This window comes from Mytilus galloprovincialis, chromosome 3 (genome assembly GCF_965363235.1).
Source record: "Mytilus galloprovincialis chromosome 3, xbMytGall1.hap1.1, whole genome shotgun sequence".
NCBI classification, from domain to species: domain Eukaryota; kingdom Metazoa; phylum Mollusca; class Bivalvia; order Mytilida; family Mytilidae; genus Mytilus; species Mytilus galloprovincialis.
The window spans coordinates 82,838,282-82,855,756 of record NC_134840.1 but is presented as its reverse complement, the minus strand read 5'-3'; the positions used below and the strand labels follow the sequence as shown (position 1 = coordinate 82,855,756).

The 17,475-nt window shown below is 33.0% G+C and overlaps 2 protein-coding genes across 2 annotated transcripts in view; one reads left to right on the top strand and one right to left on the bottom strand.

Moving 5' to 3' along the window:
* Positions 1–8,072: 8,072 nt before the first annotated feature.
* LOC143069145 (tubulin-specific chaperone C-like) lies at positions 8,073–9,434 on the top strand. Its single transcript, XM_076243629.1, has one exon. The coding sequence runs from the start codon at positions 8,146–8,148 to the stop codon at positions 9,136–9,138; it is 993 nt and encodes a 330-aa protein (XP_076099744.1). The 5' UTR covers positions 8,073–8,145; the 3' UTR covers positions 9,139–9,434.
* A 6,148-nt stretch (positions 9,435–15,582) lies between these two features.
* LOC143069143 (muscle-specific protein 300 kDa-like) overlaps positions 15,583–17,475 on the bottom strand; it is a 226,470-nt gene continuing 224,577 nt past the window's right edge. The window contains exon 145 of the mRNA XM_076243628.1: positions 15,583–17,324. Coding sequence (XP_076099743.1) covers positions 17,105–17,324 — 220 coding nt within the window. The 3' untranslated portion in view covers positions 15,583–17,104. The remainder of the gene's footprint in view (positions 17,325–17,475) is intronic.

The following is a 17,475-nucleotide window of genomic DNA, read 5'->3' as shown; positions in this document are numbered from 1 at the left end:
TTGAGCAGGAATTTCTAAATTTTTCTCTGAATTATAAATATATCCTGCTCACAGGTGATTTTAACAGTAGAACCAGTACTGATTCAGATTTTTTTGAAATTTCAGAAAGTCATCATGATAATTCCGATAATATTGTTGTAGATTATGCTAGTTGTTTAAATCAGTTTAACATGTTACGTAAGAGATGTAGTAAAGATGTAACAAAAAATTCATATGGTAACCAATTACTTGATATGTGTAAAAATAATAATTTATTTATATTGAATGGTAGAGTAAATGGCGATAAAGAAGGCATGTTTACGTGTAGACAGTCAAGTGTTGTCGATTATTTTATTTGTACATATCCATTGTTATACTGTATTAATGAAATGCTTGTTCATGATTTTTCGTCATTATACTCTGATGTTCACTCGCCTTTATCGTTGACTATGTTATTTAAACAAACTTGTGCTATAGATAAAAATATAAACGTAGAAACATGCGCTGATCAAAATGTAAAAAAGATAAATAAATGGAATACTGAAAAAGAAAACGAATTCGTTGAGAGCATTGACAGAAATAAGCTAAGCGAATTAGAATCAGAGTTGAACATGCTAGAAACTAGCATACTAGCTAAAGAAAACATAGACAAAGTGGTTGAACAGGTAAACGCTATCATTCTAGAATCAGCAGAAAAACTATTGGGATCTCATTACAAGGGGGGAAACAAACACTTCGATAAAAAGGTACTCAAGCCATGGTTTAACAAAGAATGCTGGAAAACAAGAAAATGTTTCCGTATCGCAAAAAGAAGGTATAAATCCATTAAGACGGAAAATAATCGAAAACAAATGAAAAACTCAGAGAGAGATTATAAGAGACAACTAGATAGATCCATAAAAAAACATAAAAAAGAAATCAGACAGAAGATGAACACATTAAAAAACAGCAACGCAAAGGAATTTTGGAAGATCTTGAATACAAACAGAGGGGTAAAAACAGCTAATATTTCTGTTGATGTTCTTTACGAATTTTTTAAAAGTCTTAATTCTTCAACTTCTGAAGATGAAAACATACCTATTTCAGAAGAATTGCAAGAATTGAATGAAATTATTAACAGTAGTATTACTGAGGTAGAAATTTTTACATGTATAAAAAAACTAAAAAATGGAAAAGCATGTGCATGGTGATGATTTAATTATAAATGAATATATAAAGTCTACATGTAATATTTTTATGCCTGTTTATGTTAAACTTTTTAATGTGATATTTAGTTCGGGAAATGTACCAGAATCCTGGCTTATTGGAAATATTATACCTTTTTACAAGAATAAAGGAGATCAGTGTGATCCACAAAATTATAGACCCATCACTATTTTAAGCTGCTTGGGTAAACTTTTTACTTCAGTACTCAATCTTAGAGTAAGCTCATTTTTAGAGAATTTCTTATTGCTCAAGGAAAACCAGTTTGGATTTAGGAAAAAATATTCTACAACCGATAGCATTTTTGTACTTTATCTATTATTTGAACTGTTAAAACAGAAAAAGAAAAAACTGTATTGTGCCTTTATTGATTTTGCAAAGGCCTTTGATACTGTTTGGCATGCAGGACTTTGGTCAAAACTACTTAAATACTCTGTGAATGGTAAAATGTTTAATACTATTAAAAATATGTACAGTAACATAAAATCTAGAATTTGTTATAGTAATGAATTTTCTGAATTTTTCCCATGTAATGTTGGTGTTAGGCAAGGGGAAAATTTATCTCCTATACTTTTTTCTTTATATGTAAATGATCTAGAAGATTTTCTAATAGAAAAGAACATAGATGGTTTGAAATCTCTATCAGATGAATTAGAAACTGAACTAGATTGTAATCTTAAACTTTTTATTATATTATATGCAGACGATACAGTCTTGTTATCAGAGTCTCAGATTGACTTACAAAAGCAACTGGATACTTTATCTGAATACTGTAAATTGTGGAAACTGAAAGTGAATGTACAAAAAAGTAAAATTGTAATTTTCTCTAAAGGTAGACTACCTAATAATATTAAATTTAATTATGAAGATATTGTACTAGAAATTGTTAATGAGTTTACTTATCTAGGTGTCTTATTCAGTAGAACAGGAAGTTTTTTAAAGGCTAAAAAAGCACAAGCAAATAAAGCAATGTGTGCTATGTACGACGTTATCAAAAAAGGCAGATTGCACCATCTTTCTATTGAATGTCAAATTGAATTATTTGATAAGATTGTTAAACCTATTTTAATTTATGGGAGTGAAGTCTGGGGTTTTGGTAATAATTCGGTTATAAAAAGGGTTCATATGAAATTCTGCAAACTTTTGCTTAAGGTTAAAAATTCTACACCTAATTTCATGATATACGGAGAAATGGGCATATATCCTTTGGAAATTGATATAAAACTCCGTATAATTAACTACTGGACTAAATTGTTGTCTGGAAAACAAGAAAAACTTCCTGCAATACTATACAAGTACTCATTGTATAAATATAAAAATGATATTACTTGGCTGAAACATGTGAAATCCATTCTTGATGAATCTGGTTTATCATTTGTGTGGGATACCCAATATTTTGTAAACGATACATGGCTTTATACTATTGTTAAACAAAATCTTGTTGATCAATTTAAACAGAAATGGCACACTAACGTACAAGAATCGCCAAAAGCTATAAACTACCGTATGTATAAAGAAAACTATGAATTTGAATATTATTTAAAAAATTTAGATGATAGAAATATTATTACATTATGTAGATTGAGAACAGGAAGTCATAGATTTCCTATTGAGACTGGTAGATGGCAAAACGTTGCAAGAGAAAATAGAAAATGCTTACTTTGTAATTCTGGCGACATCGGAGATGAATTTCATTATATTTTTATGTGTTCTGTATTCAATGATGATCGTAAACAGTTTTTGAGAAAAAAATATAGAAATCAACCAAATGCATTGAAATTTAATGAACTGATGAATAGTAAAAATCTTTCTGATCTTAATAACTTGTGCAAATATATAAGACTTGTAAATATTCATTTAGGCTCTCCTGGGTAATTCATGTACTTGATATCATTTAGTTTAATATGTATATCGTAATATATGATATGTACCTCCTCTTGCTTTCGTATAATTTTGTATGTTTGTACATATGAACTATGTAATTATTGTGTGTATCTCTATACCATTGTAATTTGGTTTGTTGAGAAATAAAGATATATATATAGATTTTTTTGAAAAATTACCACGGACGGAGAACATCAATCTATTAGTTCAGTAATTGTCGTGTCTGCCCTTCAATTAGGGACAACATAAAAAAATCAATGAAGGATAAAAAACTTAATTAAAATAGTTCGGGGGTGGGGGGGGGGGGGGGCAAAAATTGCTGCAAGTTATGTTTATTCATTGACATCGATTTTATATATATCCTTATTGGTCAATCAATTTTTCTCAAATTAAGTTAAGAGGGGGAGGGGTTAGTGAAAAAACTATATGAATTAAGTTTTTTATCCTACATTGAACTTTTGATGTCTAGTGAAATACCACAGGCACTTGTCTCAGAAAAAATCCTATATACCTTAGTATAAGACAAATAACGGATACAAAACGGACACATAACGGACGAGTATTGTAAAAAACGGACGCTTACCGGACACTTCATCCGTTGAACGTCCGTTCAAAGTTGTAAACATGCTCAAATTTTTCCATCGGACAAAACGGACGACGACTGATAAAGCGGACAGTCCGACACTGAGCGAAGTGAAACAGATATCGACCGACGTCTAAAGGATAACAACATGCGGCTTATGGACATGAACGAATTAAAAAAAAAAGTTATCGGTCCGGCGTCCGTTCGCGCTATCTGGTGAGGTGTGACCGGAGTTTTAAGCACCAGTCACACCTTATTGGATAGCGCAAACGGATGCCGAACGGATAACTTTTTTCAATCCGTTCATGTCAGTTAAACATCCCTTAGTTTTCGTTTTATGTCCGTTCAGCATCTGTTTTATCCATCAATGTCCTTTCTGTCCGGTGGAAAATTTTGAGCATGTTCAAAACTTTGAATTAAGGGACATTCAACGGATGAAGTGTCCGTTGTACATCCGGTAGGAGTCCATTTTTTACAGTATGTGTCCGTTCCGTTTCCGTTTTTAATCCGTATCTTCATCAACGGACTCCCAACGGATATCAATTTTGTCAACGGAAACCCTTTTCTTTTATCCGTTAGTCGTCCGTTCGTGCTGTCCGGTACGGTGTGATCACAGCTGAAGTGAGAAGTAAACACTTCTAGGCTTAGATTTAGAATAATGTGTTCTTAAAAAGGGACAAATATTAACTGCGGGACAATACCTTGTGTATACTATAAATATAGATATAAAAGAAGATGTGGTATGATTGCCAATGAGACAACTCTCCACAAGCGAACAAAATGACACAGAAATTATCAACTATAGGTCACCGTACGGCCTTCAGCCATGAGCAAATATATAAAAAAAGAAGATGTGGTATAAACCCCATACTGCATGTCAGCTATAAAAGGCCCTAAAATGACAATGTAAAACAATTGTAGCGAGAAAACTTACGGCCTTATTTATCTAAATAAAAAATGAACGAAAACAAATATGTAACACATAAACAAACGACAACCACTGAAATACATGGTCCTAACTTAGGACAGGCACATACATACATAATGTGGTGGGGTTAAACATGTTATAGCGGGATCCCAACCCTCCCCTATCCTGGGACATTGGAATAACAGTACAACATAAGAACGAATAAAAAAAATCAGTTGAAAAAGGCAACTCATCAGAAGTACACAAATACAAGTGAACGTGTATATCAATTTCATTTCAAAAGCACACACGGAGTGTCAATCTAGTACATAGGAGGGTTTATATTCGTGCAACATTTTCATTTACTCGTCTTGAATATGCATGTAGTTAGACAATGGGCGTTAATGACTCATTCAAACATCAATACTACAATCTTTCGCGGCAGTTTTACTCCTGTTCATGTTGATTTTAAACATAGAAAAAACGTTATAGAAAATAACTGACCCACTGACATTTACTTTGGTGAAATTGCTACCCGTTGATATAATTTGACAATGAAAAAGAGACCCATTCCTGCGTCACGTCTATGTATTCTTTATAAAGAAGGAACCCCATACCACGATATGAGGCTGTCAGAATAAAGGTCTAGTGTTGAAGATTCACAGTTAAGCACTGATTATGTAAATATAGCGCAGGGGATGCAAATTGTCCCATGCTAACGATTTTTAAAACCAAGTTCTGTGTTATATATGTTGATGTTAACACCAGCACTGCAAATGTAAAGTATAGCGATGTAGATATCTAAAAGCTAGCTATTGAGATGTCAAGATAAGCGATGTAGGAATAAATTCTAGCTTTTAGAGATGTCAATTACACCATTATTGACTTTATAGTTCCTGTGCAAAACTGCATCTCAAACGCTAGACTATTAATCTCCAGCGCTAGAACTTTAATACTTTAAAAAACACACAGACAGTTGTTTACTATTTAGACTCTATTACAACCAATTAAAGGTCTCTTTAGAAGCTGCTGTCATAACTACAGACAAGATTTAAATGTCAGTTGGAACGTTTTGACGGCTGTATATGTAATTGATACTAAGCTATAGTTAAAAGTTTCATTCACCAGAAGATCTCAACATTGTTCCAGAATCATCTCAACCGATACCAGAAAATCTCAACATGACATGCTTAATAGCATATTTCGCTTAATGCAATTATATAAGTAAAGAAAAAGAACAAACTGTAATTTTATATTTCTAAGGTTTTAGAAAAATACTAATTCACTGATATATACGTTAGTTTATCAATGATATCACTGTCATTTTATCAGTAGCTGACTGCACTGGCCACATTTACCTCCTGGAGAAAAGTCATTCCGATGTCACTTTTAAATCATATTGGTCCATGTTATACACGAGAGAAACCCTAATTCAATTATCTATGGCATGACATTCTCCTATTTTACAAAAAACGCATTGATTTTCAGAAAATTGACGAAAAGTCGGCCTACCCTATGTTTATTTTGGATAATTTGAACCAGAAAAGCTCAACAGGAAGTGCCAGAATACTTTTTTCCGTCTCAACCATTTGGTTGAGATTAGATGGTTTACCAGGCGTGGGAAGGATTTATGATTCTGATAAGTGTATAAAAAATACAGTCTTCTTTTACCTTAGAAATTTCGACTCACTTTAAAAGCGACCCTGTCATCTCGAACTCAGATCTCACCTCCTCTTACGTAGTTTGTTGTATAAACATATTAGACATTGATCGATGATAGATCTTAGTTTGCAGATATGCACGATGGTCCACTGTGTTTCCTTTCGTGTTAAGTCTTTTTTTGACACAGGAAATTACAAAACATAACATTTCATCACAATAGAAGGTAATTTATAATTGTATACACAGACCGCATAAGCCATATTGTAAACTTTGATGAATAAACTTGAATAATTACATTAGATGTATGTTTCATTATAATACTTCATTCTGATTGGCTAACTGCACATCACGTGTTATTCTTTAAGCAATTGCATTACTCAATAAAACTTTTCATTCATGATAACACGTGGTCCTACAATAAAGTGCACAGGTGAATTAAATAAAAGAATTATAAAATTCGTGTTTTCATGATCATAGCTAAAAAAATGTAATTATAAGTATTGAATGCTTCTTTTTGTAACTTCATAGGGTTGTAAAAGCGTTGACCGTGCGCACATTTTTAGAATGAAGCGCTTCCGCGCTTCATACAAAATGTACTTCGGTCAACGCTTTTACACCCCAATGAAGATACAAAAAGAAGCATTCAATTCTTAAATAAAAAATCAATATTGCGAATCATGACTTCCAGTTCGGTATGTTTTAAACAGCCTAAGAAATACAACACGAAAACAACCTGCACATTTTTAATACAAATAACTTTTTAGTAAAAGATTGTTTCCTTTATTCATACAAAATTTCAAAACTTGTGGTGGAGATATACATGTAAATACGTAAATTCCACATATATCTACTTATACGAAGGTCGGTGGTTCTCTGTAGGGCACTCCGACGGCACTACCGCCATCAAATATTAAGCAGATTACAAATGTTCCACAAAGTAATAAATAACGAAATTGCATTATACCATCTCAAGATATTCTTATAAAAAGCCAGTCCAAAACAAGATCTACTCATCAATTAACATTCAGACAGCTCCAATGCAATAAAGACAGTTTTAAATTCTCATTCTTCAGCCAAACAATCAAAGACTGGAATAAATTACCACCTGAAATTTCAAACAAAACTTTTACAGACAACGTTAAGGATGCACTTACCCATGAAGTACTCCTTAAAACATGTTCTCACTTAAACTTAATGTACCTATTGTTTTTATCTTAATTTTAAAAAAAGAAAATAAAAAAACGTAAAAATTAAAAGTTCAATAAAAATTGTAAAGCTTAAAAATAAAGAAAAATATTAATTTTAAAAAACAACCTCAATCAACCATGCGCCAGAATGTAATCTTCAAAATGTTGATGGTTTTCTGTAATTAAAGAAGAAGAAGAAGAAGAAGAAACACTTCGTGTAACATATAAATGCACAAGTTTTGCCGGCTTGTATGTTTAATTTAACAGGTGAACGGTTAGCATACATAGCTTTTACTGACTTCAGCCTTATGGCAATCAGAGGATGGAATACAGGACAGAAAGTCACAGGCAAAACAGAGGAAATTAAAAACAACACTGGATACATTAAGATTTGAGCACTATTTTTTTTTTTTTTATCTTTTTTGGAGAGTCCAGTAGAAATTATGGTTCGTTGTTGTATGTTGCTCTAGAATCTTTTGAATTGGTCACTGTGACTTCATAAAAAGCCGCTTAGAGCATTTTAAAGAAAATAAAATAAATATACACATACTTTTAAAAAAAGTATAATTATCTCATTAACTCAAACATTAATTAGCTTATTTGAAAATTAATGTTGTTTCAAGTTCTAAACACAAACCCCTTTTTATTTCCAACAACGTAAGCGGTTGTTTACAATGACTCAACATGTGAGATCTTGACATTCCCGGTAATCGTTAAAAATATACAAACTTTGTGTGAAAATGGAAGACAAAATGAACGAGATGACGGACAGGCTGTCTAAGCGTGAGAAGGAAAGACAATCAGAGATCCAGCGCAGAAATGATGAAAAGGATTCTTCCAGGTCTGTTCAAGAAAATGTCAAAATATTCACAGAAACATTTTCAAAAGAGAAAGAAATGATTGAAAGTGGAATTAATAACTGTAAACCTGAAAACAAACTAGAAACAACAACACAGTTAGATCAGATGTCGAAAAATGTCATGAAATTACAAAAATATCTTGCAGATTCAACAATTTTCTTACCTAAGTATGAAATAAGACAAGCACAAGAAACCATTGGTAATCTCCAACAGCAAATTCAGGAGAAGCGTGATCAGCTGGTACCGAAGAAAAAGTTTGCATTTAGGTCAAAGAAAAAGAGTGAACAAACAAATACAGAATCAAACGTGTTAGGTGATATAAGCAACGGTAAAGCAGATTCCAAACCTGTTGTAGATCTCCAGGTTGATTTAGCTGACTGCAAATTTGTGGATAGTCAGGATGTTACATTAATGAAGACAGATGATGAAATAAACCAGAAAGATGTTTCGCTAGCAAGATTAACAAACTGTAGTATTAAACTATTTGGAGCACCTTCAACTGTCCATATAAAAAATTTGAACAATTGCAAAGTATTTTGTGGTCCGGTTTCAAGCTCTATATTTGTTTCCGATTGTAAAAACTGTTTATTTGTTATAGCATGCCAGCAATTAAGGACACACAGCACAGAACATTCAAAATTTTATCTTCATGTTACTAGTAGAGCAATTATTGAAGATTGCTCAAATGTTTATTTTGCACCTTACAATCTGCATTATAATAATCTGGATAAACATTATAAAGAATCCGGACTGGACAAAAGTAAAAATAATTGGGATGATGTAGATGACTTTAATTGGTTGGCAAGTGATGCACATTCACCGAACTGGTCAGTTTTGGCAGAACAAGATCGTATTGACAGTCTCAAGTTTTAACAATAAACTGATTAGCCTATCAGATAGTGTACACAAATGTACTTTTTGTGTATTGATAAAACTAGACATTTTCATTCTATATTAAAAAAGCTAATTCTTTATTAACATGATAAATGAATAAGAAAACAAAATTCTTTACACAGTTACACTAAATTTTAATTATATAATTACAGCTAACATACATTATATATGCTTCTGCTGTTGTTTTGCATAAAAGTCTTGTTTTATTCTACATGTATGTAAAGTCTGATTGTGGTTCAATATAAATTTATATCATAAAGATATCTGTATTTACATTTTGTGGTCTTATTGTATCTTGGAATTAAACCAAAATGCTGACATATACAGGTACATTGTATAGGGGATTAAGTGGCCAAGTGGCCTATTTAAAAAAATAAGGAGATGTAGTATATACATGTATGGTTGCCAATGAGACAACCACAAATGTTTCCACCAGAGTTTAAAAAATGTGGATGTACAATGTAAAATGTACATGCAAGTAATTCTTGGTACATATTCTTACTGCCTTTCTGTGTTGAACAGTAGAACTTCTTATATCACTCCGTCCAAGAGGCCACATTTCAGAAGGATGAACATCTTGATGCTTTCTATTATGCAGATACCTTTATGTGTTACAAAGTTTCCATCTGTCATATGTTCATTGACCTTACCTCATTTTCAAGGTTGATTATGGTTGATTATGATCAAGATTCAGTGACTGCTTGAAATATTTTTGGTTTATTTCTTAGGTGAAATACTTACTTGTTATGAAAAAAGTAAAAACACAAAAATACTGAACTCCGAGGAAAATTCAAAAAGGAAAGTCCCAAATCACTTACAGAGTAAAAGTAATGATTCATATAAATCCTTGGTACATTTGTATTAGAATAGCTATAGTGGGTATTTAGGTTGCTTGTAAGGTTTACATGTTTGTTAGATAGGGTTCACCAGACCTAGACCTCATAATGACATTTCATGGATCTGTGCATGAAATACGTTTTCTATGTATTTCTTGTTCAAGTCCGTATCTCAGATACTGAAAGTAGTCTAGGTCAACTATTTATGGTAAATGGAAGGATTGTAAGGTATCCATCTTCTGGTTCATTGGGCAGTGTCAAGTTTCTGTGATACATGTACTAGGTGTATAAGCAATTATAGGGTCACCATGGAATGAAAATATTATAAAATTTTTGTGTTTGTCTGGCATGGTATACATATGTTAAGTTTGCATGGTTGCCTGTTTATGCCCCTGCAGTGGAGGAGGGGACATTAAGTTTAAAGCTTGTCTGTCTGTACATCGGTATGTACGTCCCACAATAGTTTTCTGTTCTCTAACTTTAATTTGCCTCAAACAAATGATATGAATTTTGGTGCTGTCATATTTACAGTTCTAGAGTTATGCCCCTTTACCTAAGGAAAAATTGCTGTATTTTTCATCCGTTCTGTAACTTTAACCTTTCATTTTTTGCCTCAACCAAATGTTTTGAAACTTACACTACACAAATTCCATGCTTACATGTATATCACATTACCTAAGCTGTATTTGGCAAAACTTTTAGGAATTTTTGGTCGTCAATGCTCTTCAACTTCGTACTTTATTTAGCCTTTTTAACATTTTTTAATCAAGCGTCACTGATAAGTCTTTTGTAGACGAAACACGCGTCTGCCGTAAATATATAATTTCAATACTGGTATCAATGATGAGTTTATTAATCACACAGATCAAGTTTGAAATTGGGTGGCATCACTTTAACTGTTCTTGAGTTATGTTCTTATATAACATTTTATACAAGCAGTGACATCATGTGTGTCCCATGGACACATTCCTCATTTGTTTCAGATACCTTAAACAATAGCTCAGCTTTAATATTTGGTGTATGGAATTCTTGCATGGGGTATAAGTTGTCTGGCAGGGTTAATCTGACCTTGACCTCATTCGATGGTTCATTGGTCAGTATGTTTAATTAGAACTTCTTTTATTATAGCACTATGCTAACTATATTTGGTTTAAAGTGTGACATTGGGTGCCAAGATACAAACTTGTACATGTTGCCATAGAGAGCAATGATTCAAATTTGTACAGGTTGCCATAGAGTGCAGAGATACAAACTTTTACATGTTGTCATATAGTGCAGACATACACTTGTACAGGTTGTCATAGAATGCAGATAGAAACAACTTAAACGGGTTAACGTTACCATAAAGTGCAGAGATACAAACTTGTACAGGTTGTTGTAGAGAGCAGCAATACAAACTTATACAGGTTACCATAGAGTGCAGAGATCTAAACTTGTATATGTTACATTAGAGTGCAGAGATATAAACTTGTACAGTTTGACATAGAATGCATATCTAAACTTTTTACAGGTTGTTATAGAATGCTGAGATATAAACTTGTATATGTAGTCATAGAGTGCAGAGTTAAAAACTTGTATAGGTTGCCATAGAGTGCAGGGGTACAAACTTATACAGGTTGCCATAGAGTGCAGAGATACAAACTTATACAAGGTGTCATAAAGTGCAGAGATACAAACGTATACAGGTTACCATAGAGTGCAGATATACAAACTTGTACAGGTTGCCATAGAGTGCAGATACCAACTTGTACATGTTGCCATAGAGTGCAGAGATACACACTACTACAGGTTGCCATAGAGTGCAGAGATACAAACTTATACAGGTTGCCATAGAGTGCAGAGATACAAACGTATACAAGTTGTCATAGAGTGCAGAGATACAAACGTATACAAGTTACCATAGAGTGCAGAGATACCAACTTGTACATGTTGCCATAGAGTGCAGATACAAATTTGTACAGGTTGCCATAGAGTGCAGAGATATAAACTTGTACAGGTTGTCATAGAGTGCAGACATACAAACGTATACTGGTTTTCATAAAGTGCAGAGATACAAACATATACAGGTTACCATAGAGTGCAGAGATACAAACGTATACAGGTTTCCATAGAGTGCAGTGATACAAACTTATACAGGTTGCCATAGAGTGCAGAGATACAAACTTATACAGGTTGCCATAGAGTGCAGATACAATTTGTACATGTTTCCATTGAGTGCAGAGATACAAACGTATACATGTTGCCATAGAGTGCAGAGATAGAAACTTATACAGGTTGCCATAGAGTGTAGAGATATAAACTTATACAGGTTGTCATAGAGTGAAGAGATGCAAGCCTATCCAGGTTACCATAGAGTGCAGAGATACAAACTCATACATGTTGCCATATAGTGCAAAGATACAAACGTATACAGGTTGCCATAGAGTGCAGAGATACAAACTTTAACAAGTTACCATATTGCAGAGATCAGGGGCGGATGCAGGAATTTTCGAAAGGGGGGGGTGCTAACCCAGGGCAAAGGGGGGTGCAGGGGGTGCAAAACATATGTACCGATACAAATGCATTGATCGGCAAAAATAAAGGGGGGTGCGCACCCCCGGAACCCCCCCCCCCCCTGGATCCGCCACTGGAGATACAAACTTGTACAGGTTGCCATAGAGTGCAGATACAAATTTGTACAGGTTGCCATAGAGTGCAGAGATACCTACGTGTACATGTTGCCATAGAGTGCAGATACAAATTTGTACAGGTTGCCATATAGTGCAAAGATACAAACGTATACATGTTGCCATAGAGTGCAGATACAAATTTGTACAGAGATAAAAACTTGTACAGGTTGCCATAGAGTGCAGAGATACAAACTTGTACAGATTGCCATAGAGTGCAGATACAAATTTGTACATGTTGCCATATAGTGCAAAGATACAAACGTATACATGTTGCCATCGAGTGCAGATACAAATTTTTACTGGTTGCCATAGAGTAGAGATAAAAACTTGTACAGGTTGCCATAGAGTGCAGAGATACAAACCTATACAGGTTACCATAGAGTGCAAAGATACAAACTTGTACAGGTTGCCATAGAGTGCAGATATATGAACTTGTATTTGTCATAAAGAGCAGCAATACAAACTTGTACACGTTGTCATATAATGCAGAGATATAAACTTGTACATGTTGCCATAGAGTGCAGATATACAAATTTGTACAGGTTGTCACAGAGTGCAGAGATACAAACTTATACAGGTTGCCATAGGGAGCATACATAGATACAAACTTTGGTACAAGGAACGACTTAGATGTAAATATCGGACTGGCAAATTTTATCTGACTTTGACCTCAATTTCATAGTTGGTGCAATGGACAATGTGTAGTTTTTTCAGTTTGGTCTATGTCTCAGATATTATAAGTAATAGAGCCGCTATATTTGGTGTAAGGAATGATTGTAAGGTGAACTTTTCCAACTGGCAGGTTTCATCTGACCTTGACATCGTGGTCAAGTGTCTTTGCACAATCTTTGGTTTATGTGGTTTGGGATTCTCAGAAATTATTAGTAATAGGTAGAGTATAAATGATGTATGTAATAATTGTCAGATGTGCCAGTCTGTCTTGCACGTTTCATACGACCTTGATCTCATTTTCATAGTTTATTGGTAAATTTCGAGCTTTTGTCTGTTTTTCTGACACTATTATCAATATGACAAGTGTATTTGGTGTATAGAAGTATTTTTAAGTGTACATACAATTGAGAATGGAAATAGGGAAATGTGTCAAAGAGACAACAACCCAACCAAAAAGCAGAAAACAGCTGGAGGCCACCAATAGCAACAAAATTCTGCACCTGGGTACAGACTTCAATCATGTCTGTTTCATGTAACTTCATTTTCCTAATTCATTGATGATGTTAAGTTTATGTGATACCTGGTCCAAGACCACAATTATTTCGTAGTGTATTTCTTTTAGAAGATAAATGAAAATTAAAAAAATCCCACCTGCGCTTTCTCAAAGAAATGTTTACAGTGTGTTGTACTACTATTGGGACAAATTATATCAAAATTATAGAAAACTTCATCGGCGCTAACTCAAAATATGGACAATTTTATGTTTAGGGCGTCTTGAAATCTTTTGACAGCTTCAGAAGTGCTAATTTTCAACCTTTTTCAGCTGGACCAAATCACTACTTTCCTTTAAAATTCTGAACCAAAATTTTTTTGCAGTGTAATTACACCCCCCTTCTTGCAATTTGAGACATTAAACATGGAGAAATAAATTTGGAAGGGGTATAAAAATTAATGGCAAGTAACCCACTGTCAACACTAGGGACTATATTTGTGAACAACGAAAATCAAGGGACGACAACTGTGGTCTCGGACCACCTGTAGTAAATCCTTCATTTACAGACTTTCTACATAAATTCAATTATAAGAAATTTCAGTGTGTGCACTTTTAAAATTTTTATCTGTTGCTTTCCAGTAAACATTATTGCTGTAAAAAGACTTTTTATCGATAATCATGTATAGTCAGCATACCATTTTTCACCTTTGGAATTTAGTAATTTGGAAAAAAGAAAGTTGAATGCTGACATTTGCTTCAATTTGTGGTACATGTAATAACATTAGATCCATCAGATTTATACAACATCAAAAAGTAAAAACACAAAAATACTGAACTCCGAGGAAAATTCAAAAAGGAAAATCAAAAATCAAAAGGCAAAATCAAAAGTCCAAACACATCAAACGAATGGATAACAACTGTCATATTCCTGACTTGGTACAGGCATTTTCTAATGTAGAAAATAGTGGATTGAACCTGGTTTTATAGCTAGCTAAACCTCTCACATCAAATCCATACCTTTGGAGCACTATCCCCTATGAGTGTAGCCATGAATTCTTATGTTAGGGCACCAAGAACCTCATTACACAAAGGCAACAGGACCAGAGTTCATAATGTAAAACCGGGAGCAGAAATGAAGCAAAGTGGCTGACTGCCATGCCCTAAATATTTCCTGAGGAAAAGGAATTATATTTTCACCTTATTTCAGGTAATCAATATTTGTCAACAAAATTATGTGACAGATAGCCAATAAAGGTCAATGCCATTTAAAAATTAACCTTTCAACTGGAAGAGAGTACAAAAATAAATTCAAATGGTAGCTTGATAATATCATTGTCTGATATTAAAGTTTAACACGCCACATTCTGTATGTGCCTGTCCCAAGTTAGGAGCCTACAATTCAGTGGTTGTTATTTGTTGCTGTATATCATATTTGTTATTTATTTATTGTTTTGTACATAAATCAAGCTGTTAGTTTTCTCGTTTGAATTATTTGACATTTTTCATTTCAAGGCCTTTTTGTATGTGTTTTCTCATTGTTGAAGGCATGTAGGAGACCTGTAGTTGCAAACTTCTAACTTATTTGGTCTCTCGTGGACAGTTGTCTCATTAGCAATAATACCACATCTTCTTATTTTCATCCGGCTTCTTCCACCTATAAATACTGTCCGCCACACAATTGCACAATAGAGTTGAAAGTGGTGTTAAACACCAAACAATCAATCCTATTTTTAGAATAATAATAACAAGACAGTTGAAGTTGGAAGTGTATAATATGTATCATTAACATAACAAATAACTTTATGTAAAATCTAACAACTATATGCATGCATAAATACTGCCAAATATATACAAATATAAAAATGTCGCTTAAAAATACATACAAACAAGCTAAATGAGACTTATTATGAACTTAACTGGGACCAAACATTTAAAAGTTACAAAATAAAAACACCAGGCTTGAAAACATGATAAAATATCAACACACCAGGATTATGAAAAAAACTATATATTAAATAAAACTTAAAAATTGGTAAAAGAACTTGAGACTCTTTATCAAAGATTTTGTAGCATATAAGACAAAATTTAGTAGAAATTTCTATAAAACTGACATATTTTATGCAGCACTGATAATATCAAAGCTGCCATTCAAACATCAGTCATCAGTAATACATTTAAGGGGACATAGCTGCTATAACTAAAAGTCAGTCTTGTCAAACTTGTCAAAAACAAAAAATAAGGACATATATTAATTATACCTCTTTGCAAAACACAAAAAAGTGTCAACTTGTGCTTTTTAGGTTTTTATGATGTGCTAAATGATAACAATAAATGAATGAAGATGATAAATTTGCAATCTTGTGGTTAATTGCAAAATTGCAATGATGAGAGTAACATTATTAGATTTTCTTGAATAAATTAAGAACTAGCACTAACTTGTCTGGAGAAACATAGTTCACCTATGTTAAATACATATACACCATTATATTTTACAAATTACAAAAGTGAAAAAATAAATTTAACTAAAACACACACTTTACTTTGATTTTTTTTCAAAATAAATAATTTATGTAAATTTGGATATACATGTATAACACAATCAATTTCTAAGACATACTATACATATATATCTGCAATTGGTTTTTACAAATGTTATACAATCAATCTGACAATACTTCTATTATCGTCAACACAAACAAATACAAAAGGCCAAATATGTATATATATATATATATACACAAATTTTATAACTTTTCAATATATATACATGTGTACTATATTTATACACAACAAACAAACTTGCCACATTGGGACTATAAATAAGCAACACAGAATTACCCTACAAACATGTCTAGCATTTAATGCTTCGAGTAAATACATATGGCAAGTTATGTGATTCGATATCACAGTTTCGTTAATTAAGAGTACAAAATCAAATATTATCACAGACACATATGGAGATCCTTTATATTTGTAAAAAAATGTCAACATTCAACATAAAAACTGGAATGGCAGTATATAATGTCAATTCATTGCGTCCACTCGAGAGTATTTTGATTCCCAACACTACATGATGTATAAAATGTTCAAAGACCATTAGCCTCTTCAGAATCAAAAGAATCATGGGTAATCTCATTGTTCGTACACCAAAATGAAAATAACGTTACATCATTGGTTAATTTTCCATTGTTTAGTACATTTTAAAACAAACATAACATTTTGGTGTACGCTTTTGAAAATATTACCCAGAATACATTAGATTCTGAAATGGTGAATTATAAAGGAGGTGGTCCATTATTATATCGTAACATTGGACCTAACGATCGACCAAAATTGTTCATAAGTACGCAACTATAGTCTTCTTCTGTCATCGGAACTAAACTGGCTATGCCAAGTAACAGTAAAAGAAAGATTTGAAATGGTAGAGCTGTTCTAAGGGCTCGACGGAAGTATGACGGTCTTCGTTGACTTTCCACATCATGTAGTTCTGTTGAGCTACAAAATAAATAAATAATCAATTAAATATATGAAAACAAGATGTGTGTCATTGTTTAAAATCATAATATTATTCTACGATTTTCACTTAAAAGTTTTATTGCTATACTGGCTGACCATATATATATATGTGTGTTCTTGTAACCGAAAA

What these genes read in the sequence shown, in the direction of transcription:
- LOC143069145 (XM_076243629.1), top strand. Translation starts at nt 8,146, where the DNA reads ATGGAAGACAAAATGAACGAGATGACGGACAGGCTGTCTAAGCGTGAG.